This window comes from Diaporthe batatas (assembly GCF_019321695.1).
Source record: "Diaporthe batatas strain CRI 302-4 chromosome Unknown Contig00007, whole genome shotgun sequence".
Lineage (NCBI taxonomy): Eukaryota > Fungi > Ascomycota > Sordariomycetes > Diaporthales > Diaporthaceae > Diaporthe > Diaporthe batatas.
In genome coordinates, this window is record NW_025408554.1 from 742,349 (window position 1) to 767,653 (window position 25,305).

The 25,305-nt window shown below is 51.6% G+C and overlaps 5 protein-coding genes across 5 annotated transcripts; 3 read left to right on the top strand and 2 right to left on the bottom strand.

Moving 5' to 3' along the window:
• The first annotated feature begins 2,482 nt into the window (after window positions 1-2,482).
• KVR01_007037 (glucan 1,3-alpha-glucosidase ROT2) lies at window positions 2,483-6,280 on the top strand. Its single transcript, XM_044782515.1, has 2 exons — window positions 2,483-2,858; window positions 2,932-6,280. Exons 1-2 carry the CDS (start codon window positions 2,777-2,779, stop codon window positions 5,805-5,807), a joined length of 2,958 nt encoding a protein of 985 aa, XP_044644468.1. The 5' UTR covers window positions 2,483-2,776; the 3' UTR covers window positions 5,808-6,280.
• A 3,569-nt stretch (window positions 6,281-9,849) lies between these two features.
• Window positions 9,850-12,709, top strand: KVR01_007063 (uncharacterized protein; the record flags this gene model as incomplete). The annotated part of the gene is made up of 3 exons (XM_044789614.1): window positions 9,850-9,910; window positions 10,115-10,437; window positions 10,541-12,709. 3 exons carry the CDS (start codon window positions 9,850-9,852, stop codon window positions 12,707-12,709), a joined length of 2,553 nt encoding a protein of 850 aa, XP_044644494.1.
• Window positions 12,710-15,362: 2,653 nt separating this feature from the next.
• Window positions 15,363-17,186, bottom strand: KVR01_006894 (tRNA 1-methyladenosine methyltransferase subunit GCD14; the record flags this gene model as incomplete). The annotated part of the gene is made up of 2 exons (XM_044786322.1): window positions 15,363-16,747; window positions 16,832-17,186. The coding sequence occupies 2 exons, from the start codon at window positions 17,184-17,186 to the stop codon at window positions 15,363-15,365; spliced, it is 1,740 nt and encodes a 579-aa protein (XP_044644325.1).
• A 3,235-nt stretch (window positions 17,187-20,421) lies between these two features.
• KVR01_007019 (uncharacterized protein) lies at window positions 20,422-20,981 on the top strand (the record flags this gene model as incomplete). Its single annotated transcript, XM_044787106.1, has 3 exons — window positions 20,422-20,434; window positions 20,530-20,845; window positions 20,945-20,981. The coding sequence occupies 3 exons, from the start codon at window positions 20,422-20,424 to the stop codon at window positions 20,979-20,981; spliced, it is 366 nt and encodes a 121-aa protein (XP_044644450.1).
• Window positions 20,982-21,811: 830 nt separating this feature from the next.
• KVR01_006901 (uncharacterized protein) lies at window positions 21,812-22,258 on the bottom strand (the record flags this gene model as incomplete). The annotated part of the gene is made up of 1 exon (XM_044781717.1): window positions 21,812-22,258. The coding sequence occupies one exon, from the start codon at window positions 22,256-22,258 to the stop codon at window positions 21,812-21,814; it is 447 nt and encodes a 148-aa protein (XP_044644332.1).
• Window positions 22,259-25,305: the final 3,047 nt, after the last annotated feature.

Here is a 25,305-nt window from a genome sequence, read left to right on the forward strand (position 1 = left end):
ATTAAATATTTAATTTATTTTATTTATTTAAAATAATTAATTTTTTTAATTACTTTTATTGTTAATTATATTTTTATATATTTAATTATTACTTTTTTATTTAAAAAGTTTTTTAAAACTTATTATATAATTTTTCCATTTTATTAAATATAGAGGACTATTTTGGTAAGCTTTTAACCCTTTTATTAAATAGCTAACCTAGTTATAAGGCCTAATATTAAATAAAGTTAATTAGTTAGTTAGGTAACTTTTATAGGTTTTATAAAATATATATTTTTAATATTTATTTAGCAATTTATTAAATGGCTATTTAATAGCCTTTATTATAATAATAAGTTTTTATTATTATTATTATTATTAAAAAAATTAATAAAATTTTTTTTTAAATATAGCTTAATTAATATTTTAACTAATAAAATAGCTTTTAAATTATATTTATTAAATTAAATATTTTTTTTTTATAAAGCCTATAAAGGTTAAGCCTTTTATATTTTATAATTTTTGTAAATTATTTAAGTTAAGCCCTTTTTAATAAGTTTTTAAAGTACTTTTAAAGTACTTTTATAATAAACTTTTAATATAAAATTATTTTATTTTCTTTTATTTATAATAGTAATAATAAAAGAATAACTAGTAACCTTTACCTTTATAATAGGCTTTTAAATACTATTATTATTGCTGCTAATAGTAGTAAAGCCCTATTAAATTTATAAAAAGAAGCTAATAATAATAGTAGTAATAGCGGCCTTATTAAAGCTATTTAATTATATTTAATTTTAAGTAAATTAATATTAAATAATAAATTAATAATTATATTAATACTATTTTTTTTTTACTTTTATTTTTATTATTTTTTTTAAAAAGGAATAAGGCTAATTTTATTATTATTAAGCTTTTTTTTATTAAGCTTTATTTAAGCTATTTAGCAATTAAAAGAACTTTTAATAAATATTTAATTATAATATTATTTATTATAATTATATTAAACAATTTTTAAATTTTTATTAAATAAGCTAATATATATATTATTTTACCTAATAAAATATTATTATTATAAAATTTCCTTTATTTTAATAGTAATAATTAGCTTTATAGTAATTATTTAAAAATATAATTATATTTTATTAATTATTTATATTTCTTTTATATAAGGTTTACTTTTATCTTTATTTTAACCTTTTATTTAATAGTTATTAATATAAATTAAAAGTTTTAAGGTTTAAATTTTTATTAGGCATATTTAGGTTTATTATTTACTTAATTACTAATAAATTATTTTTAAGGTAGCTATTTGCTAAATAGCTAGTAATAGCTAAAAACTTAATTAATAAGTATTTAGCTAAATAATTATTTTATAATATAAGTATTTATAACTTTTATATTAGTAATATAACCTTATAATTATATAAAAATTAAAAAAGGATTTTTAAAATTTAAAAGTATATTTATAATATTATTATAATTAAATATTTTAATTTTTGTTAATATTTTTTTATAGTTTTTAATTATAAAATTAAAAATTTTTAGCTTATAAACTAACTAGTTTTAATAAAGATATTTTTAATTTAATAATTATATTTAAATAGTTTTATATTTTTTTAATTAAATTTTTAAATAAATTAATATAATTTAATAAAAGGCCTTAAATCTTTTAACCTTTATTTTTTTCTTTAATATAATAATTTATTTTTAAATTATATAATAAAAGTAATATTAGCTTTTAAGTTATAAATTTTAATAAATAAAATTAAGGCTAGTTTATTTAAATATATTTATATTAAGGGATTAATTAGGCAATTTTTAAGATATTTAATATTATTATTATTATTATTTATTAAAAATCCCATCTTATTAGTAAAAAGGTTTTTATTATTAGTACTTTTTAAAGCCTTTTTTTTTATTATTAAATATATTTTTTTTATTATTAACTTTAATAGTATTTTTTTACGCTTTTTAAATTGCTTAATTTATTATAATAGCCTTATTTTAGGCGGTTTTTAAGAATGCTTATAAGTGCTTTTAAGTAATTTATTAAGCCTTAATTATCTTAGTAATTAACTTTTAAGTATATAACTATTTAAATAGTATAATATTTTTATTAATAAATTATATAATTTAACTTTTTAAGTGGGTTTTATATAATAAATATTAAATAATTTAGGCTTAATAGGTTAATTAAAGTATATTATTTATAATATTAGCTGGGCTAATATTACCTTATATTAAGGTAAGCAAATTATATATACCTTTATAAGCTAGGCTTAAATTAATTATATAAAATTAATATAATATTACTTTTATTTAATTGGGTAATAAAAATAATTTATTGCTAGTATTAATAAGGTTAATATAGGTATTTTGGTAAAAATATTGGGTTTTTTATTTTGCTAGCAAAGTTTTAATTTAGCCGAGGAATAGGGGGCATTTTGTAGGGGGGGGGCCAACTCTCGTTTTTCCGAGACAGCGCTTACACCAACGCCCACTTGGACCCAGGTACCTAGGTAACTAGGGGCCAGCTTGACGTTTCGGTGCTCGAGACCACGACGACCGACCTCGAAACATCCACACACTGGACAGCTACATACACTCTTCAACCCAGCAAGAGGACTGGGAGATAGTGCCTCGTACAATTTTCCGGCGGGCACCCCACTGGACAATTGAACACCACAGAAACCCATGATACACATCCTCTCATAGCCTGTCTTCAGCATATACTTGCTTTCCCAGGGCGTCGACAACTGTAGCCCGCAGCCCAGAGGGCAACATCCTGCCTGCCATGCATTCCCAATGGCTGTCCCAGAGGTGGACAGCCTACTTTTGCTTCTTCTCCCTCTTGCTATCCATGATTACTCCTGCAGGTGAGTATCAGAACACACAAGTCTGGCCATGCTGCCCCCAGACTCGGGCCCGTTCTAATCCGCCACATCACAGTCTCGGTCAAGGAGAACGACTTCAAGAAATGCCACCAGTCCGGCTTCTGCAAACGCAACAGGGCATACGCCGATGATGCACTCGCATCGAGTTCCTGGGAAACACCATACAAGATCCTACCAGAGTCAACATCCTTCAAGGATGGCCAGTTCCAGGCTGTCATCCTCAAGACCATCAACGAGCAGGGCGAGACCGTTCGACTCCCAATTACCGTCTCCTTCCTCCAGGCAGGCACCGCGCGGGTCACCGTTGACGAGGAGAAGCGCCAAAAGGGAGAGATCGAGCTCCGCCACAACAGCCCAGTCCGCAAGGAACGCTACAACGAGGCCGAGAAGCTGGTTATTGTCGGTGGTACCGCTCTGGACAAGGATGCCAAGGTTGTCTTCGAGGACAAGTCCCAGACTACTGTTCAGTATGGACCCGACTCCAAGTTCGAGGCGATCATCAAGTTTGCACCTTTCAGCGTTGACTTCAAGAGAGACGGCAACTCGCAGATCAAGTTCAATGACCGTGGCTTGCTGAATATGGAGCACTGGAGGCCGAAGATCGAGAAGGCCGAGCCCGAGAAGAAGGAGGGCGAGGCAGAGGCAAGCGCAGACGCAGAAGCCGAGAAGAAGGTCGAGGAGGAGCCCAAAGGCGAAGATGAGAGCACTTGGTGGGAGGAAAGTTTCGGCGGTAACACCGACTCGAAGCCCCGCGGCCCCGAGAGTGTTGCTCTCGACATCTCCTTCGTCGGCTACGACCATGTCTACGGCATCCCCGAGCACACCGGCCCGCTCTCTCTGAGGGAGACTCGTGGTGGCGAGGGCAACTTTGAGGAGCCGTACAGGCTGTACAACGCCGACGTCTTCGAGTACATCTTGAACAGCCCTATGACGCTCTACGGAGCCATTCCCTTCATGCAGGCTCACAAGAAGGACTCGTCAGTTGGTGTTTTCTGGCTCAACGCTGCTGAGACCTGGGTCGATATCACCAAGGCCAAGGACTCCAAGAACCCACTGGCCATCGGCACTTCTGCCAAGACGAACACCCATTCCCATTGGATTTCAGAGAGTGGTCTGCTCGACGTCTTTGTCTTCCTTGGCCCTAGTCCTAAGGACCTCACCAAGGCCTTTGGTGAACTTACTGGTACCACTGCCATGCCACAAGAGTTCGCAATCGGATACCACCAGTGCCGCTGGAATTACATCTCCGACGACGACGTCAAGGATGTCGATCGCAAGATGGACAAGCACAAGATCCCATACGATGTCATTTGGCTCGACATCGAGTACACAGACGGCAAGAAGTACTTCACCTGGGATGACCAAATGTTCAAGGACCCCATCGGCATGGGCAAGCAGCTTGATGCCAGTGGCCGCCAGTTGGTGACCATCATCGATCCTCATATCAAGAACGAGAATGACTACGCTGTCGTCTCCGAGCTGAAATCCAAGGAATTGGCAGTCAAGAACAAGGAGTCTAACATATATGAGGGTTGGTGCTGGCCTGGGTCTTCTCACTGGGTCGACTGCTTCAACCCCGAAGCCATCAAGTGGTGGAAGTCGCTCTTCCGCTACGATGCCTTCAAGGGCACCATGGAGAACACGTGGATCTGGAACGATATGAATGAGCCTTCAGTCTTCAACGGACCCGAGGTCACCATGCCCAAGGACAACATCCACCACGGCGGCTGGGAGCACCGCGACGTCCACAACCTCAACGGCATGACCTTCCACAACGCCACTTATCAGGCTCTCGTGTCGCGTAAGAAGGGCGAGTCGCGCCGACCGTTCGTCCTCACTCGATCCTTCTTCGCCGGATCTCAGCGTATTGGCGCCATGTGGACCGGAGACAACCAAGCCTCTTGGGACCACCTTGCGGCTTCAATTCCCATGATCTTGGCCCAGGGCATCTCTGGTTTCCCCTTCGCAGGTGCTGATGTCGGTGGCTTCTTCGGAAACCCAGAGCAGGATCTGCAAGTCCGTTGGTTCCAAGCTGGTGCTTTCTACCCCTTTTTCCGTGGTCACGCGCACATCGATGCACGCCGTCGGGAGCCCTACTTGATCGGCGAGCCTTACACCAGCATGGTCACCTCAGCCCTGCGCCTGCGCTACAGCCTTCTGCCTTCGTGGTACACAGCCTTCTACCAGGCGCACAAGGATGGCTCTCCTATCGTCCGCCCCATGTTCTACACCAACCCATCCGATGAGGGCAGTCTTGACGTTGACGACCAACTCTTCCTTGGCAGCACCGGTCTTCTCGTCAAGCCTATCGTGGACAAGGATCAGGAATCTACAGACATTTACATTCCCGATGACGGTGTGTACTACGACTACTTCACCTACGACATCGTCCCGACCCAGAAGGGCAAGAAGGTCACCGTCTCGGCGCCACTGGACAAGATTCCCCTGCTCATGCATGGCGGCCACATCTTCCCCCGCCGCGACCGGCCAAGGAGGTCCGCGGCGCTGATGAAGTGGGACGACTACACGCTCGTCGTGACTCTACCCAAGTCGGGCAACCACGCCGAGGGCGAGCTTTACGCGGATGACGGCGACTCGTTCGACTTCGAGAAGGACCAGTACATCCACCGCAGCTTCGTGCTCGACGGCAGCGTGCTGTCGTCCACGGACGCCGAGGGCAGGGACACCAGGAAGATCAAGCAGGGCGAGTGGCTCAAGAACATGAAGAGCGTCAGCGTCGACAAGGTCGTCATTGTCGGCGCGCCAACCAACTGGGCCGACAAGACCGAGGTCACTGTCACTGGCGCGGACGGCAAGACCTGGACCGCGGCAGTCGACTATACGCCTGGCACCAAGACCAGGGCCGCATTTGCGGTCGTCCGCAGGGTTGGGGCGCCGATTGGGGAGGACTGGAGCGTGTCCTTTGAGTAGATGGACCTGGCTCCTTTTCCTACTACTTCTTAAGCCTCTGTCATCATGGCGGGGGTGGGCAGGTCAGCCAAGGCAAGCGAAGCGAAGGTTGGACGCACTAGGTTTCGGCGTTCTCATTTTGTCTGAGTTCACATTTGTACAACCGAGGGAATTGTCTCTGTTCACACATACACAACGAACGTTCTTTGTACTATAGTGGTGTTGTCTGAACCTATTCCACTAGAGAGGCAGGGAGAATCATGACGGAGATATAGACTTCCAACTCATCCGTAAAACGCCTCATCAAGCCCCGCGAGTGAGGCCTAACAGTAAGCGTGCGATTCCGCGTGTAGATTCACTCTGAGATCGGGTCCTGATCGAGACCAGTGCCAGTGGTGTGGGAATGTGAAAAGGCTCCATACAATGTAGATCAGATCGCGTATGGAAGTGAGACCGGCCACGTAGACGAGATAGGAATTTGAGTTTGGACTGTGCTTCCCTATGCGCGACAGCCGTGCGGTTGCCTGAACTGGTCTCAGCCCCCCACGGGCAACGCGACAGAGTTCACATGTTATGTGAATACACTTTTTGCAGGAGGCGCAGGTCTGCGACGCACTGTATGCGGCGAGCTACAGCGTCCAGTTCTCTATCTGCCTGCATGGCTCCGGGTACATGCTTTTGTTTTTTTGAGGCTGTTTGGCTTGTTTCCCCCATTCACGCTGGTGTCTAAAAAGCGCCATGGTGATCGGCGAGATCGTGCGATCCTTCGATCCGGCCTGCTGTTCGGAGGGGGATCAATCCTTCAATGTTGGCGCTCTACGTCCAGGTGACTTCTTTGCATCTCTCTCTCATCGCACATCGCCGTGGTTGAACAAGTCGCTGGGTATATGGCAACTGCCCGAGCCCAGGCGGCTCCTCGCCTCTACGTGGTAAACAAACGACACGTGTTAATGTCAGGCAGTCTATGCGTCTCATGTCGTACATATGCAGCACTTGAGTGTATGCGCGCTGTGATGGAGCGGGCAGGGCCCCTTTAGACTTTCCGAACAGGCCTGTGTTGCTCGACAGCCACGACCTTTTTTGCATTTCGAGTCACGGCTTGACACTGCATTCTCTCCTTGCCATCTTATTACTGTCTCGAACTGGCTTTTTCTCGGCGAGCTTCGTGCGCACTGCCCGGAGTTAGGCCGACTGCTCCCGGCCAAATAGGCCTACACAGCACATAACAACGCACAGGGTCCGTGATGTGAGATCAATGCCACGGCCGCGTGGTAGTGGTGCAGTGTGGCAATCGGCAACGCGGGTGGGGACGGGTGGTGTTAATATGGGGAAGACGGTTCGAGAACGGTGCCGGGCTTAAGCCTCAGGGCGGCGCGGGTTCGCGAGTTGATGCCGTCAGCCTGGGGACCCCAGACTTGAGGAGTTATGGGTCCTCGTGGGTCGGGCACGATGTGTTCCTGGGATACTATGTACAGTGGTATCTCGCTGGTTGATCTATGTATCTGGATGGGTCCCAGGCGGTGAGGCTGTGAGCATCTGGGATCTCCGTTCATGTTACCCGCGTGATAGTGGAGCTCGGGTGGAATGAAAGGGCTGACAGACAGACAGACTGCGAATACCCAGCTATACTTTGAAAATGGCCACTCTTGCGACATCCGATATCTTCTGACATAGTACAACGACTGCTTTTTTTCGCGGTTCCCCCCTTGGACTCGGGATTCCGCCACTCCAGGACGAAAATAGGAGCGGCCGATGCTCCGGATCACTACACTACCAAGGTAGCAAGCAGTCCCGAGAAAAGGCACAGCTCCCGTCCCGGGTCGCCTGCACTAGTGTGACGGCCTGCCTAGCGACTAGTCGGCCCTGACCCTAGTGGTGCTCTCTCTAATGCCCGTTTTGGCACTAGCGGCCTAGGGAAAACGGCGCAACCGCCGTCGATTCCCCTAGAGTCGTGCTTGACGTCAGCCATGGGGCAGCATGCGCAATAGAGAGCAAGATCGCTTAGGCTGGAGTGGGGCGATGACAAGGCGAGGCACGGAGTAAAGAGGTTGAGAGGTAAACACACCAGCTAGCAGACACTTAATTGGTGTTGTCGGCCCTGCTTGCCTGCATGTGAGAGGACTCTGAGGCCCCGAGGGAAAAAAAAGGACGCGTCGTGGTGGGCTCGTGTTGGAAAGTGGTGGTTGCTTGTCCCTGCATGGCGCCGCAAGCCACACACCTCATCCTGCCGCCGTCAAAAAGAATTCCCCTGTCCACCAGTCTGCCAGTCAGTCTCCCAGCAATCTCGATCACCGAGACTGTGTCTCTGCTTGTGGCACCGCCATCCAAGCGACCCTCTCAGGGCTCTGCAGGCCTACAGGCCCTCTCGCTTCCAGAAGCCCGCGGGCCAGTCAGGTCGTCTAGTCCAGCCCTGGCAGGAGGGCGTCCAGGGAAGACCTTGATCAAGGTTTGCGGGTGCCCCCACGCACCAGGAACTGCCTCCAGGACTGCCGCACCTGGGAGTGACGGTAGGCAGGGGAGGGCACGCGTAGGGCACGCTCCCGTTTCAGGGCCATGCCAGGCCATCACGGACAAGCCGCCGGGTGGCAGGTGAGCCAGTCAAACAGCCTGGTACAGTAGTGTGGTGTACCTGCTCGCGACGAATGGGTTGATCCAAACTCGATTTGATGCGCGGGTGGGCAGGTGGGCTTGCGGGATACCCAGACAGCACTTCCGCCGAATTGGGACCCCACCCAGTAAGGCCATCGATCAAGGACCGACCCTCCATCTTGATATCGCCCGGTAGCTCTTGGACCAGAAATTTTCAGACACCGGCAGGGAAGAGCTCTCAACAGGAAAACAAAAAGGAAAAGAGGGTCCAGCTGCCAGCCAGCCAGGATGGCCAGAAAGCCAGATTCATTGCGAGCAAGTCGTAGCACACACAAGCTCGCTGGAAAGGGGCTTCGTCCAACATTTGAAGGGGGCGGCTCTCTTGCTCCTGCTGCAACTGCCCAGCTGCCCAGCTGCCCAGCACAGGAAAGGGCAAGAAGGACAAGATTGCCATCCGAGGCAAAGATCGCCTTGGAAGTACCCGTCCTTGTTGATCTTGCCAACAAGCCAAGTATGGTACCTGCCCTGCCAGCCTGCCAGCCTGCCAGCCCTGCCCACTCACCTACCAGGGTGATATCAAGATAGCACGGTAGCAAGGTAGTAGGTACTCCGTACACTGCGACAAGTTTGGCCATCCATTTCTTGTCGTCTTGGTTTTGGCGTCCCTGCAACCTCACCTGCCAATAACCTCAAGACCACCCGTACTGGGGACTGTACACACAGTACTGTGTACACGTCTGTCCCTCCTTCTCTGCTTCTCTCATTCCTCCGAGTCAGGTTTCCCATTCTCGAACCTGCATCGCCCCGTCTTCTCCCTCCATATCTGCCTCCTTCACTTCATTTCCTCGCCCTCGTACCCATCGCTATCTCTGCTATAGCTCCACGCACCCTCGCACCCACGTCTCCGTTTTTTTGCCCTTCCTTTCCCATCGTTCTATGCACTAATAGATACATGATCGGTCTTGTTCTTCTGCTTTGACCCGTCACTGCTGTTGCATTTTTCTCTTCAGCCAGTCGTTTGCTCTGAGCTTGTACTTTCTCACCACTACCGAGTACTGTTGCACACGCTGGACGGCCTACAACATCTACGTTAGCCCTTCTTGGAAGTTCAATTTTCTTGTTGGGTTATTTCACCCAGTCCATGGGCAGAAATTCACACTTCTAGGCGACCCATCGCCATAGCGTGGACTGATCAGACTGGCTCGACCGCTGCGTCCCTCAAACTCTCGTCTCCCAGCCCGAGCGGGAACGAGCTGTGGGTCCCATATCTACTACGTCACGGCCTGGAGCTCAGGACCCTTATTACCCAATATCAGCCTCGCCTCTGTCACATATATCTTTTTGGACCTGAACCGACGTGGAGAACACTGCCCAGTCGTGAACAAACAGGGTCCTGGGTTGCCGTGTCGGATTCGTCCGTGGTTCTAGATCCCCTTCGCCCTCCACAATTCTCCTGCGCCTGTTCCAAGCCAACATGACGTCCCCTGTACATGTTGACACCAGCGAGAAGGCTGACCAAAGCCGCCTGGCCCCCGGTACGTACATCAATTATTCATATTTGTTGCCTCTTCCAAAGCCACGCATTCCTTACCTGTCTCTCGCACATCGCATATCAATCGCCAGACGTCGTGTCACCTCGACTCTCGCTGGTCTCACCTTGTTGTCTCGACATACTATATCATCCCCGCCAAGGCTCGCCAACATGTCTCGAGATCATTCAGCTGACCCTTTCCAAACAGACGCTGTCACTCTTAGTCAGTACTCAGAGACGAGGGACAATGCCAATGCTAGACTCATGGACGACCTTGAACTGCTGCGTGTCGAACGTCAGGTCAGCAACGCGGAGAAGGAAAAGGAAAATTCTAGTAGGCGCCGGTCAAGATCGCATCATCACCATCACCCGGACAGGCACAATCCTGAGGCCCCGCCCGAGGACGCTTTTCACACCCTGACCGAGCCCACACACCTGCCCCAGATATCGGGAGCACCAGAACCGACGGCCTTGGGCAAGCTTTTCAAGAAACTTAGAAGGTTCCCCAGAGTAGTCCGCTACTTCCTCTACGTAAGTGCTCTTATGTGTTTCGGAGCATTTCTCTGTGGACATATATATCCCCGAGATTGGCCTCTGGTCATATCACCGTAAACTAATCTTTGTCACTACAAAGGCTATACCGGTGGCAGTCGTTCTCCTCACTCCCATCCTGCTTGACATTTATGCATTCCCAGGTGAGAACCCAGTGGGAGGGCCAGGCGGCCTGAGGCTCCTCTGGTTTGGCATATGGCTTGAGGTCGTGTGGTGCAGCCTCTGGGCAAGCCGCATTTTGGTTTCGATGCTACCCTTTCTACACGGCCTTGCGGCAAAGATGGTCGGTTCCAGCAACCACAAGAAGTGGAAGGATATCGGCCGACAGATGGAAATGCCAAGCGCCGGCTTCCTCTGGATGTTGGGCCTGATTGCCTCCTTCAAACCTATCACGGACGACCATCGGGCTTCCGGGGGGAACTGGTCCGACGACGGTGATCCTCCATTTATTCGCTGGATTGATATTGTCTGGAAAGTCATCATCGCACTCTTTGTTCTCGCTGCGAGTAACTGGGTGGAGAAGATTTTGATACAGTGGATTGCCACGTCCTTCCACTCAAGGACATATGCGTCTCGAATTGCGCAAAACAGACTCGAAATCAACTTCCTGGTCCGGCTCTATGAGTTCAGCAAAGAAAAGCTGGCTCATGACGACCCGGTGTGGATGGAAAATTCCAACGGCGGCCCATCCGGAGCGAGGACCCCCATGAAGATGGTCCAGGATAATGCGCGGCAGGCCTGGACTCAGATAGGCAAGGTTGCTGGGAAGATGGCAGGAGACTTTACAGGACGTAAGGTTATGGCAGCCGGCCACCCTAGAAAGGTTGTACTGGAATTGCTTCGCAGCCAGCACAGCAGCCACACCTTGGCGCGGCTGATTTATCGGACCTTTGTCCGCCCGGGCGAGGAGACAATCACGCTCGATGACCTCAAGCAGGCGTTCCCTTCAGCAGAGGACGCCGAGACCTGCTTTGGTGTCTTCGACAAGGATCTGAACGGTGACATCTCGATGGAGGAACTCGAGCTTGTCTGTAACGAGATTCATCTCGAGAAGAAAGCCATCGCTGCCTCTCTCAAGGATCTGGACTCTGTCATCAAAAAACTGGACACAGTTTTCCTGTGCATCATATTTATTATCGCCATCATCGTCTTCATTTCCATTCTGTCGGGCTCGGCGGCGGCTGCTCTCGGCACCAGCGGTACCACGATCCTCGGGCTCAGTTGGATGCTCCAGGCAACGGCCCAGGAATTTTTGCAGTCGATCATCTTCGTCTTCGTCAAACACCCCTTCGACGTGGGTGATCGAGTCACGGTGTACGGAAACACAGGATCGCTCGGCACTGGAGACGACTACTATGTCCAAGAAATCAGCCTGCTTTACACGGAGTTCAAGAAGATGGAAGGCCACATCGTACAAGCACCCAACTCTTTGCTCAATACGCTGTTCATTCTCAACCAGCGCCGCTCTAGTGGGTTGGCCGACCCCATCGAACTCAAATTGAAATTCGGCATCTCGGCAGAAATGATTGAGGAACTCAAGAACCGAATGCTCGACTTCATCCTCGACAACAAGCGCGACTACCAATCAAAGATCATCAGCGAAGTCCGCACCATTGACGAGGTCTACTCGGTTACCATCAACTTCATTTTCTTCCACAAGTCCAATTTCCAAAACGAGCTGCTCCGACTCCAGAGGCACAACAAGTTTGCTGCAGAGCTGATGCGTGTCATGGGTGAGCTGGGAATAGAAGGACCGAGGAAGTTGCAGCCAGGCGGAAACCAGAGCTTTCCCTTCTACCTCGCCTACCCGCCGGCACCTACCGAGAACACGACAAAAGAGAATGTCGTCAGGGACCAGCGCAGCGGTAGCCTCAAGACGGGCCCCGGAAGCGTACACCATGACGACGCTTCATTGGGCCCATTCAGCCCACCCAGCCCTGACGTGCGCCGACGCCGGGCCGAGTCGCAAGCTCGGGCACAGTTTGAACGCTTCACCGACTTTGGCGACGTTTTTGAGGGCCGTAAAGACCCTGCTGCCTCCAACCTGGCCCGCCTGCAGAGCTTGAGGGAGGAAGCCGCACTCTCTAGCCAGTCCTCGGGCGTCGATCGGTATGGACGAGGACCCAGCCTGGACAGGGTCGGCACGATGAACAGTGACACTACAACCAGGCACGGTCGGGGTATCTTTAGGAGGCCGCGGAGCTCCTCGAAGACGGTCGCGAGTGATAGAGGCGGCGGTGATATTGTATAGCGCGCAGTTCGGTTTGGATAGGCGTTTACTTTTAGCGATTCCCGAAGATTGCCAGCAGAAAAGCTGGCCTGCTGGCCGAGAACTGATGATTGACTAGAGCATAGACCTTAATACCCACATAGACGAAATAGAGTGGCCTGCTCAGTCAGGTCGCAGCGAATGGAACAATGAGCACTTCTGGGGCCTGGAGCCGTTCGCTTGATCTAGTAACAGTGCCGCGCAATATGTCCTGGTCTCTCAAGAGCCTGTGGAAGCTGGAGCAGCACGACGGATGGAAGTCTGGCCACTTGAGCACTATTCATATTCCTGATAGGTAATTGTCTGACAGTGGCTTGGTGTGTCTCACTGAGGTACTAATCGTACGCGCATTTGGCAAGATCCGAGAGCACAAGTGGCTGATTTTATTGTCTTCAGCCGCACCGGGCTGGGGACGAGGATCCGTCGGGCCTTTGGCGGGTACAACGGATTCGAAACTGGACGAACTATCTTGTTTTAATTCTATTCCAGTCTTTTCTTAAGCTTTTCATCGTGAAGACAAAAGGATGCCTCTATTCTGTGACTGTTGCCTCGATCGGGACACACAACTGTACACACGGTAGTTATGGCCTCTCTACCGCCCGGCTGGACGGCAGACTACGATGGCCGGCGCTGGTTCTTCACTTATGGCCCTACAGGCCAGTCGCAGTTTCAGTTCCCGCGGCCGGGGGACGAGTTCCCGGACTTGCTCCCCACCTGTGCGTTCGGCCTCGGCGCCGGCGATGCTGTGCTCCCCGGCGTGGAGCTCTCGCCTGAGCAGGGGCTTGAGAGTGGGCGTCCTGCGCGTCAGGAAAGCGGCGATGGTGCCGGCTCGGTCTGCTTTGAGAATTTCGCTGCTGTCGAGTCTCGTGCCAGACATGGCCATGGTGGTGATCGTGAGGAAGGGACAAGGACCCGCGAGCAGAGTGGATTGCGCGAGGGCGATGGGGTCCCCATGCCAACGAATGTTGGTATAGCTGACGCTTCCGGAGAGTCGAGTGGCGAGCGGGTGTCCATGCCAATTGCGATCAAGGAAGAGCATTCCCCGGCCGGCGCTTCCTCGTCGCATCAACGGGCGAGTTCAGCTGCGAATAAATCGATCATGAGCGAGCCAGTCCTGGCGGTCGTCGAAACCTGGCCTGCCGCCCGAGTTGGATGCGAGCAGCCGCAGCAGCTACCATTGCCTCCCGAATTGCCCAAGCCGGACAACGCACGAGCAGTGAAATCGGCACATTCGCCTCCGTGGGCCATCTCCGTTGGTGTTATCCCAGAACTCTACAGCGAGTCCACAGCTCTCTGCGAGGAAGAGATCAACCCGCCGCCCGTAGAGCTTCCTTGTGACGAGGGAGGCCGGAATCGGCGACCAGTGGTTCCAAACTCCGCTTTCCAGAACATTCACGAGCTTCCGGCGCATGAAAGACCCGGTACCAGCCTGGTAAAGGATGATCGGACCGCCAGGCTTCAGCCGAGATACGTTGCCGGTAACTACACTGACACGTCGCAAGACGGGGTCACGAGGGCACCCGGGGCCAGGAGCTGCAGCCACGATCGTGGTGGCTTGCCTTCACAAGTCTCGAGGATGCAGTGTCGTGGGGGATCAGGGGTCCCAGAGAAGCCCGACTTTGCTATGGACCAAAAGCAGCCACCCATAGGGACGGATCAGCCAGCGCAAGAGGCCGGGGCAGAAAAACGAGACCTGACGCACTTCCCTTCCATCCTCCGGCCAGGCCCACGCCGGTCTGACCAGCGTCGACCATCCGCCCCGAGGACGGCCGCTCCTGTCACGAAAACACCTCACAAGGACCATGACGCGCCTCGCCGGCCAGAGGAGCACATATATGAAGACAGGGCTCGGGGCGGGGCGGTGTCACAAGTGCAACCGGCGCGGATGCCCGCAATGCCGCCCCCGTATCATGCAGACGAGCCGCAGCAGACAGCTGCCCAGACAACAAGCCCGGAGTCGCCGTCTCAGCCCGGCGGCGCGAGGCAGGATCGCCTCCCGGGATCGGTCAACTTTGTGATACCCATCCGGCACACGTCAGGGTTTGTTCAGCCTCACCCCGAGCCGTGTGATCTCACCGATGGAGGAGGCTCGCCGGAATACCGCGTCAGCGCGACCTTTGCGTCGCCGGCATCTTGCAGGCACTCTCCTCCGATGGCGGGAGGAGGGCAAACCAGCGGCGGCGAACCCGGGTTTGTGACTAGTCGGAAGGTGGAGGAGTCACGGAGCTGGCGTGCGGATGAGGCTGCGCCGGCTCAGCTTGGCGGTGGCAGACGGACGCCGAGGGTGGTGCCGAAATGGAGCTGGGGGTGGGCGAGATGAGGGTGGGCGTGTTGGTCAGTTTGGCTTGTCATCTGACGACAGGGGACGAGGCAATCCGGAACCACATAATGTACTATTTCGTGTTGATGTGCGCCAGTGAATGGGAAGGTAGGTAGGAGTGAGTGGTGGACATTTGTGCGGGCTCACAGAATGCAAAGCAAGATACTGCAATCGACCTTGCAATAGGAAAGAGGGAGGAACAGGACTGTGAGGAAGATGATGGGTCTGAACCAGTATGCTGAGCTGTTATCAAGCTTTGGGTATCAATTACTATCCGGGGCAGCACCCACACACAAAGCCTCCCTCTATCTGGTCCTAAGCCCCTTCGGCCTCCCGTTCAGCATCCTCCACGATCTTCTCAGCCACAACCTCCTGCGCCTGGGACTTGGCCTTCTCGGTGGTCAAGTCGAGACTCTGAACGTGAGGGACGTGCGAGCCCTTTAGCTTGTCGTTCTTCTTCTTGTTGCCCGCCATCATCTCCCGGCGTTGCGCCTTGCGGGACGCCCGGTCCATGGCCCCGATGGTCTTTGGCGGCTGCTCGTCGCCCACGGGCCAACGGGCGGCGGCTGCAGCCTCGTCCTCCTCGGTCCACTCGCGCGGCAGGACGGCAAACACGAGGTACGACGTGTGTGCCTTGGTCTCCGCCTCGGGCCGTGTGACCAGGCGTCCTTGCAGGAAGGGCTTGACGGGCGGCTCCCTGGCGGGCTCCTCGGCACTGTTATCCCGCGGAGCGGTCTTCTGAGGCGGTGGAGCGTAGTCATCCATGTCGTCATCATCGTCGGCCTTCTTGGACTTGTTGTTGCCGGCGAACATCTTGGCGTTGTGCTCAGCAGTCTTGGCCTCGATCTCCTTGAGCTTGACCAGTGCCTCAGCGACGTTCCCTGGGGCTTGCTGTGCGCCTCGGTCAGAGACCACGTCGAGGCCGATCTTCTCGCGATACACATTGATCCGCCTGTGGGCGATCTCTACCATATCGATCTCGACCCATCCCAGCCTGCGCATCGCGGACACTGTACGGGTGACCTGCTCGATGCAGGGCGAGAAAGTGCAGATGTAGGCGCTCCGCTTGGGATTCAATGGTGATACCCACTTTTCGTCGTCCTCGCCGTTGACCTCAGCCCCAGTCTGCACACCCTCCACCTCCGAGCCGGTCTTGACCCTACGCCTTGACAGGTGCGGTAGCGCAAGCCAGGGCGCGGGCAAGTCTAGAAACACGGCGTCGGCCTCCGGGCTCTTGCCGTCGACCAAGAAGCCCTCGTTGTAGACATCGCGGTGGTTGATCTCCACCACCCGCTCCAGGCCGTGCTCGGTGATCTCCTTTTTCATCTTCTCGAATCTCTGCTCGTGGAACTCGAAGCTAAAGACCTTGCCAGTGGGGTCGACCTCGCCATCGTAGACCGCCCGCGCCGAGGCGTGAGTGAAGCTGCCGCTGCCGGAGCCCGCCTCGAGGAGCCTGGAGCCGGGACGGGCTCGTATCCTCTGCAGGACATAGCTGTAATCGGGCGTGTAGACGACTTGTGTGCGATGAGGAAGACTGCTCGTCCAGATCTCAGGCGTTGGTGGGAGAATGTAGACGAAACCGCTCCTAGCGGCCGTGGTCGTGGTCCTTTGTTGTTTTTGAGCAGGCTTCGACAATTCTAAAGCTTGCGCTTCTTGCTGGGCTTGTTCGTCCTCTATCTGGTTTTCGGTATCCCCGTTGTCTGTCATTTGTTGAACATGTTCAGCGGTGTTGTCCTCGATTGCACTGGCAGGTTGGTCTGGTGCGTCCTTGACTCGTTTCTCACCCTCGTCGTTGGCACCTCTCTTCCTCTTGGGGCACGCGGAATCTTGTTCTGTACTTCCCGCCTCGGTTGCACCGGCAGCAGCCTCCTTGACCTTCCTCTTCTTCCGACCCCGAGACCCAGTGTCGACGTTTGAGGCTCGGACTTGGGAGCCCCAGGGGACGCCGATCAGAGTGGAGTGTGGGAATGAGCCGAAGCGGGTGTTGAGGACATGACCCTCCTTATAGCCGTCATGTTCGCCCTCGGTATCTCGCAGATAGACTGGGACCAGGTCGTCCTTTGAAAGTTGGATGATGGCGAGTTGGTTTGGTTCGGCCACCGGGCCTGGATTGAGGAAGGGTGAGTCTCGCCGCGGCATTTTGCCCAATGTTTAAAGGTCTGAATAAACTGCCGATGCCTCAGTTATTCAAGGCTCCAGGGCACGGGGGAAAATGGGCGCATGCGTTTCGCAGCCCACTTCGACTTGATCTTGGAGATGAAATCGAGGCTACGGCCGAGAGCTTGCTTGGTGGGCAATTTTCTGGTATCGATAAGAAAAAAAACGGAGCACGAAACGGGACCCTGCCTACCTAGGTACCTGCCCCACCTAGGCCGCGGGGAACCGTATTGCTGCTGCTGCTCAGGCTGCTGTCGTCCTGACCACCAGAATCAGCCTGAAGCAGCCGTCCCACTCCCTGGCCTCAGCACCGTGCCCGAGTCCCCAAGTGCCTCTCAGACTCTGCATGACCACCACGAAAACTGCCACAAGTCCTGAGCATTGAAAACACGGCCAGGACGCCACACAAGGCTCCCAAAGGAAAGGTAGCGGGGTGACCTGCAATAGTTCAGCCACCGACTTGCCAACTAACCAACCTCGCCTCCTTTTCACGTGCCGCTCGTGCAATTACGAGAGGCTGCCCGTCTGAGCGCCTTGTTGAACGCCGCGGGGCTCCCAATGGCCGCCCGCCTATCGTCAGCTCATCCCATGCCACGAACGCGCAAACACGGGCCCTAGAGTTTTGCGCGCCCGACTGCGGCAACGGGTGTTGCGTCCTGATCCTCAATGAAGTCCTGAAACTCGGCCACAAAGCCGCCTAGCGTGCATGCTAGAGGCGGTGTTTGCCCGCGCATCACGAAGTGTCGACCAAGCATCAGCACCATGTCCTGTGCCCGGGTATCGCAAAACCAGCTGCAGTGAGAGGGGCTCAAGCGAGGACCCGTCGCCTGGCACGTCACGGGCCAGGACTCGCGACGGCAGGCCACGCACTGGTGTTCTTGCCGCTGAGGACGACACCTCTCTTGTCACCGCAGCCTGTCCCAAGCATCGGGAACGATGCAGGGGGGGGGTCTTGACCGGTGTGGCCTCGCAATTTACCTGTCAGACCGACGGCGGATTGTGGTGCTCACCGGAAAGAGAGCTGGGGCTAGAATGACGTCGGGTTATTTCGTGCGATCGCATGGGGGGGATCTGCATCTCATCGTCGTCGGACCACGTTCCAGAAGCTTGGCTCAGGGCCAAGACTTGCCAAGCTGCGGGAGGCTGCCGCCTGCACCTGTCACACCCAGGCCGTTTGCCGAATTTGACGACAGCCTCAGAATGCACTGCACAAGACGCTTCCAGTGCGGCTGTCTCGGTCTTGTTGTTGCGCACTGGGAGGATCAGTTTGACAACCACATCTCCAGTCTTTCAATGCCAGCGAGGCCGTGCATCCAAGCACTTGTGCAACCCGTCCAATGGCTATTCCGCGCCCGGCCAGGACCGCCTCTTCTGACAAAGGCCGGAGCACCAGCACCACGTAATAAAGCGTTTCGAGGTCCTGCCAGTGACGAGTACAGTAGACTGCCGTCCAATTGGTCGTAACATCGCAGCCGTGATGCAACCAGAGTGCCAAAAATATCGCCGGAGGCCTACAATCATCACGCATCGTGACAATCTTGCCTGCTTGCCGTGTCAACACCTGCTAGCATAAACGGCATGTCCAGGTTGTACCCAGATTGCGTCCAGGATGCTTAGCATGAAACAAGATGCCGCACTTCTTGAGCTGGCTGACATTGGTCCGTCAAGGGGTAAGCCACAACAAGCAGCTTGAAAATCCCAATGGGAGCACCTGGAGCTCCCGCGGCCGGCGTTATGAAGTCACCGCCTTCTGGCTGTCTGGTCCCAGAGCCAGGAGGACCCCACGACCCTGCTGCGCCATATACGCGGCCTCGGTCGGGGTGATGACCAAGGCAAAGGCCCGCATCGAAATGCCACCAGGCCAATTACAGCACAGCACACGATGAACGGTTTCATTCCCTCTCACGTTTAAGCTTTGGTCTCCCTGATCATCATACCTGTTCTGCCCTGGTGGCCAAACATTGGCTACCAATCATGCATGAGACCTGGTTTGGGATATCAAGTCTTATGCCCTCCCCTTCTCCCCACCTCAATGGGCCATGCCAGGTTTGGGCAGTAGGATGCCGAGATCCCGGCGCGGCGCCAGATCGGAAGCCAGACTTGCCAGACAGACGCTCCTCAGTGATCAATATTGGCCCACACCTCCGCCACCTCGGACAGCCTGGCTGTGCAAGTGGGTGTCTGGAGCCTGACCTGTCGATCCACATGAGCCCATGTGCGCCGTCATGCTCATACTTCGGATATCAAGGCCTTGCCTGGGCAGCTCAGGGGTCTCGGATGGTGGGGTAACTTGATAGACGGCTCATCAACTAAAGCTACCCCTCGACTGGTTGGCCTCCCGCTTCGCCCGGCTCACTGAGGATCTGGAGCTGTGGGCTACTGCTATGCCAGCGTGTTGACTTGTTCTCGCATTGGACAACATTGAAGCCGGAGTCCCGCCCTTCCCTGCCGAGTTGCCCAACACCTCACCGGCTGGTTCACGAGGTTCGCGGCACATATCGGACGAGCAAATATATGGTGCCATCTCCAGGTAGGGAGGGCGCTCCATGGATTGCAGGAAATCCAATGGCCTTAGATTGAACATGGCCTCCGAAACCTGTACATCAAACGGAAACAATCAAGGCCTAGGGCAAGCACTCCGAGAGGAGCCAGCCCTGCCCTGTGCCCGCTGTGTGCGTCGGCCGCGTAAGGTACGCTTGCACGAGCTGTAACCGCCACTCCACTCAGCTTTCAGCTGCTGCAGTGTCGCAGGGGGGAGACACGCGGGATGCTTGAAATTACGTAGCAGTCCGGAGGACAAGCTTTTGGCGATCGACAAGGGGTTCTCTGACGCTGGGGTTCTCGGACGGGCAAGTGTGGCTGGCCATGGGCCCCCAGGCTGTTCGCCCTAGTCGCCGGGATGGCCAGGGACACCCTAGACGTCACCATTGAGGCCATGGATGGAGGGGCAGTGCCATGCTTCGTTCACATCAGTCACGGAAAGGTCCAAACTCCACTTGGTCGTCTCGACCATAGGTTTGGGCACATGTTAACCAGAAAGGGGGCAATGCACAAGAAGCTCCTGAGCATATAAGCAACCTCTTCCCCCCCCCTCCACCCTCCTCATCTGATCCAGTCTCATCACCATCAACTTCTACGATTTCAGGAACATTACCAGCTTACAACACTCTCAAGATACTCTCTCCCACCCAACCTCCAATTCACCAATACAGTCAAAATGTTCGGTTTCGGTACGCCTGTTCCCTCGCCACATACGAACACTCCCCCTCCTCTTTCCTTACCCCCATGAGCATTCCCCCACGCTCGTGGCTGACATCCTTTTCAGGAGACGCAAAGGAGGCCCGTGACGAGGTCTACGACGGCCAGCCCCACGAGTCCAAGCTGTCCCACGAGCTCCTCGGCTCCGCCGCCGCCTTTGAGGGTATGCGTCTCTGGGAGCAGAACCAGCGCAAGGAGGGCAAGCCCGTCGAACACGGCCTGGCCAAGGAGATGCTGGCCGCCGCCGCCGGCTTCGAGGTCGACAAGCTCGTCGAGTCCAAGGGCCTGGACTTTGTCGACCGCGAGAAGGCCAAGCACCACGCCAAGAAGCAGGCCGAGGAGCTCTACGAGCAGCAGTACGGCGGCAAGAGCGAGTTCCACCCGTGAGTCGAGACCCAACCCCACTCAATACCTTTGCTACCTAGTGCACTCTTGACGACTACCGAGCCTTGCATACTGATGACTGTTGTTTCTCTCACCAGTGATCATGACGCTCCTCAGGAGTTCAGCAGGTACTAAGCTATCTGCTCTCAAAATCGTCGCGGGGCTGGGGTGGTAGTCCTCTTCCCGTGTCGTCGGTGATGCAGGCGCGGAAGGGCTTATAAGGAACTGGAACCTGAGAATGGCGGGACCGGATAGCAACCGTAGAGCACATCGTGAATAGGAACACGGAATAAACAATTGTTCTTTGGCCTGGATACAGCTTGTTTTCCTGCCTATGTAGATTTGACACTCGCTTTCGGATGTTTTCATGGCTCTACCGAGACAAATTTTCAATTGGAAAAGAATCTCATCACCGCGCCTGCATGTTCAAAGACAAATTAGAAAATGACCGTTCTCAGACATAGCTTGTGACAAGACAACCTTGGAATACTAAGACGAGGCCAACCAAGTCCAAAAACTTTGTGCATATACCAAGTATGGAGCGAAGGGTCAGCACAAGGCAATGTGGTTGTATTTCTCACAATAGGATACTGAGTCTCAGAGCAGTAATACTGACTGGGAGATTATTATAAGTGGTACAGTCACTCTATAATTAAGCTCTGCGATAGCCCATCCTAGTCTAAAGCTACGAATGTTGAGCGACAAGACAGCCACAAGGTGATCGTTCATGGCGCAGATTAAGAGTGCCATGAATCAAAGGGATTGATTCTACTTCTCTCTCTTTTTTTTAACAAAAAAGGAGAGGGGGGGTTAAGAAACAGAGAGGAGATTGCACCCAGACGCTCAAAGCCTGGAAAGCAGTACTCTTTCCCAACAGGTATTTGATTTCTCCCGTACCCTACATCCTATTCTGAGGAGTACGACTGCTCAACTCCAGATGACAAGATATTGCTCCTCTGTTCGGTCTAACTTCCCGAAAGCCTCCCCCAAAGACCTGAGCCTGTCGTCGGCTGGCAAGCCCCACATTTCCCTTTGACGAGCATGGGCTTCTCACGGAGAAAATTCAATTCTTCACCGGCGCAGTGGCCCTCAACGAGGCGAGGAATATCGCATGCTGCAGGCGGCCTCCAACCAATCATTCCGATGCCGTCATGTTCTGACGGATCCCTCACATGAGAGATCGGGACCAACGGGGGCTTGGATTGTTTTCCGATTGTGCCCTGGTTGACGGGCTGGACCTTGCCGCACTGCGGAATTTTCGAGGCGTGCCTGCTGCACCAGAGGTTGCTCTTTGCCGAAGGGTCTTGCTTCGCTTTCTGTTGTATTTCAACAATGAAGGCATTGCATGGTTTCTCGTTTTGATGGAAGGTGTGCTTGCATCCTTCGTACTGCCGAGTGCGGACTTGACACATCTTTGCCTGTGGCTGCGGCAGTCAAGTTGAAGTCAAGGTCGGCTTTCAGGGGGAGAGATTAGACGAGTTGTGGAAGATTGAAGTACTGTTGACGACGTTGCATACGCACGGCAGTTTTATTTGATCTACTAACCGAAAATGAGAATTGAGAATGAGACCCTCTGGCAACTGGCATGATGTCCACCTTTATACTCAAGTATCATCCAACAGGTCAAAATCCACCTGAGATGGAACACAGTTGGTCTACAGTTTGAAGTTGTTGGTGTTTCCATTTTCAAAGTAGGCCAGGCGGTTACCAGTTGTTGGTCGTCAGATCAGACTTGTTGGTGCTTTCTCATCAAAGCAAATACGCTGGAGCAGGGCCTGCAGGAGCATGTGAAACGGGACGGCCTTGCACAACTGCTGTGATTCTGCGGCCATGGGAACTTTTGTTGGCCCTCGAGGTGGCTGCGACCTGCCTCCTTGACCTGACCCTTTGCCGTGAACCCATGCGGCCGCCCAACATCATTGTCTTGGCTTTGACAGCCCGGGGTTAAGGTGCGATCCTTCAGGCGCTTAGAGTCGGTTGCCCAGGTGGGTCAAGAGGTCGGGACAGACCAGGTTTGCTGTGCCGCAGTTGCCAGCAGCGAGTTGGTCGTGACCGAAAGTATGTACCTTCAATATTCAGTTAGATTTTGCTTGAGCTTGTTAAAGCGGAACTGGAAGGGAAATAAAGACTTGAACGCCCACGTCGAGCGAGACATTGCAGTCAGAACATGGACTCTGATTTTCTAACAGCTGACTTTTGTAAAAGTCTAGGACCAAAATTTTGAACATGCATCAATTTTTCTGGGATGAAATTTGCGCTTCCAAACGAAAATTGCTACAGTAACACCGCTGCATTTGTAAAATGGGAGGGAAATCATTGCCGTCTACCCACCATCTAACACCCACTTTTCCCCCGGCGGATCGACTCGAAAGCAATGCTCATGCAGCAGGTTGTTCTGTCAAAGGCTTCAATTTAGACGGTGCATTCAATATGGCGATTTCCTTTTCTGAACCTCTAGGTCTTGTAACGTTTATCACATCAGGTGCACTGCGTGAAGCGACCGTATATGCCTTCAGACGCACATGAGTAAACAACGAAACCACCCAGTATGAGGTTCAGTTGATCCAACTAGGTTTCTTTTTGAGAGGGTGGGGGGGGGGGCGTGAAGGGCAGAATCTGGCGAAGCTCGTTCGTGCAACGGATCGAGCAAGCCATCGCACATTCCGTGACTACAGGACCCAACTTTGAACGTCGTTGCATTAGTATCGCGTAGGCACAAAACCTGTGATTTCTCAATCCGGGGTGTGTTTCTTCGGATATTCCGCAATGTTCAAAGCCCTTTCAATTTGGCCTATAAAGGCACCAACCATAGCAAGGCTTCTAGGCCCTCTCTGACGAGCAAAGCAAACCGTCTCCCAAGAACAGCAACCAGCGCCTTTCCTAGTGCTCACAAAACGCGTTGCTCCGAAGAGGAGATTGTTTAGTCTGAGCGGCTTCAACAAACCATTCAGTCCACACAACCGCCCAAAAAGAAGCAAGGCTGCACCGCGGCTAGATCAAACCTCAACTGGTCATCCATATATCCGTCAAATACCTCGTCTCGGCGACCTAGACTCAAAATCGATGTCGTTCTCTCTCCTTGACTTGCTTCCACACCATAGAAAGTTGAACAGATCGACGCCACATATGTAACAGTGGTTCCTTTCCTTGTTGTATACAAAAATGTCGAAGAAAATACAGACAATAAAGATCACGGCGCACAGGCCGAAACCGCCGAGGAAGAGAGCCGCGCCGTCACCGCCACTCAACATTTTCTCGTCTTTCGGCAGATGTAACCCCAAGGCGAGTGGTAGACTCAACTGTGTTGGAAGGGTATAGGCCCGTTCTGGGTGGCTAATCAGGTTAGTTGTAGTGTGTTTATTTGGCCAAGTAGCGGTCGTAATGCCAGAAAGTTGACTTAGAAATTGATACTGAATGGCCCGGACCTTAGGTCAAATGAAGCACTTTTATACGGGACAGAAAAGGTCGGTTGGGAAGGTGAGTCTTGCAAGACTTAATGAGCGCAAATAGAGAATGGTCAGAACACAGGAAGTCTGAGCCGAAAGTGTCAGATGAGTCTGATTGAATCTTCCCAATGTTCACTTGCCATCTTGATTCCCAAATTATCTTGTCGATGACTTCATCTTGTTTCAGTCTCCCGTGTTGTGTTGACTCGGGACAATGGTAGTTCAGTTATCAGAAATGATCCATACTCAAGTCTCCAGGCCTCTCCAAAAGTTTGGAGTCTGCCGTCAATTTCAAGTTGACTCACAAGGACTTAAAGCCCGTCAATTGTATTAGGCCACCCATGTGCAAAAAGGACAAACCTCTCACTCGCCACTATTGTGCTGGGGACTCGAAATTGATTAGGGCTCAGAAGGCACCCATGAATTTACCATAAGCAAAGTCAAGATTAGTGAACCAAAGTGGTATCGCTCCGAGGTCATGATAGTAGCCCTCAACATGAGTAGATGACTCAGACTATAAGCCGATTCACATTCTCTCCAGGAACACTGGGAATGTGTGCGAACTTGTTCATTTGCCTACATATCCCTTGGCCAGATATGACCACCTCCATCCGGACCAAGTCATTTTCGTCCTCTCCAGGGATTTGTCTTCTTCTGAGGTGTTTTTCAAGCCTGTGAGATCCATAACTCCGTCCGCGGTCTTCCCAAGTGCCTCAATCTCGGTCTCCGCCATCTTGGCAGCTTGCGGATTGGCCTCCGGGTCGACCAGGACCGTACGTCTACCCCCCAGATCTCGGCTCACTCGAGCAACCATGTCAAAAGTGATATCATCGTAGATCCGGTGGCTCCGGACGGCCTCCGGTTAGACTTGCAGATGCTGAAGTGAATATCCCAAACTCCGAACATCCCCCCTCCTCTCAAGCATAGATGTTCCTGTCATCGTTCGGAGACAGAAGAGCCAAATTTTGGCCTGGTAATGGCCAGCTGGCCGTCATTATGGTAGATGCATACTA

Excerpts from the sequence above, each read along its gene's own strand:
- KVR01_007037 (XM_044782515.1), top strand. The coding sequence starts at position 2,777 with ATGCATTCCCAATGGCTGTCCCAGAGGTGGACAGCCTACTTTTGCTTC. Across the intron at positions 2,859-2,931 it reads ATCCATGATTACTCCTGCAG|TCTCGGTCAAGGAGAACGAC; the intron begins GTGAGTATCAGA and ends GCCACATCACAG.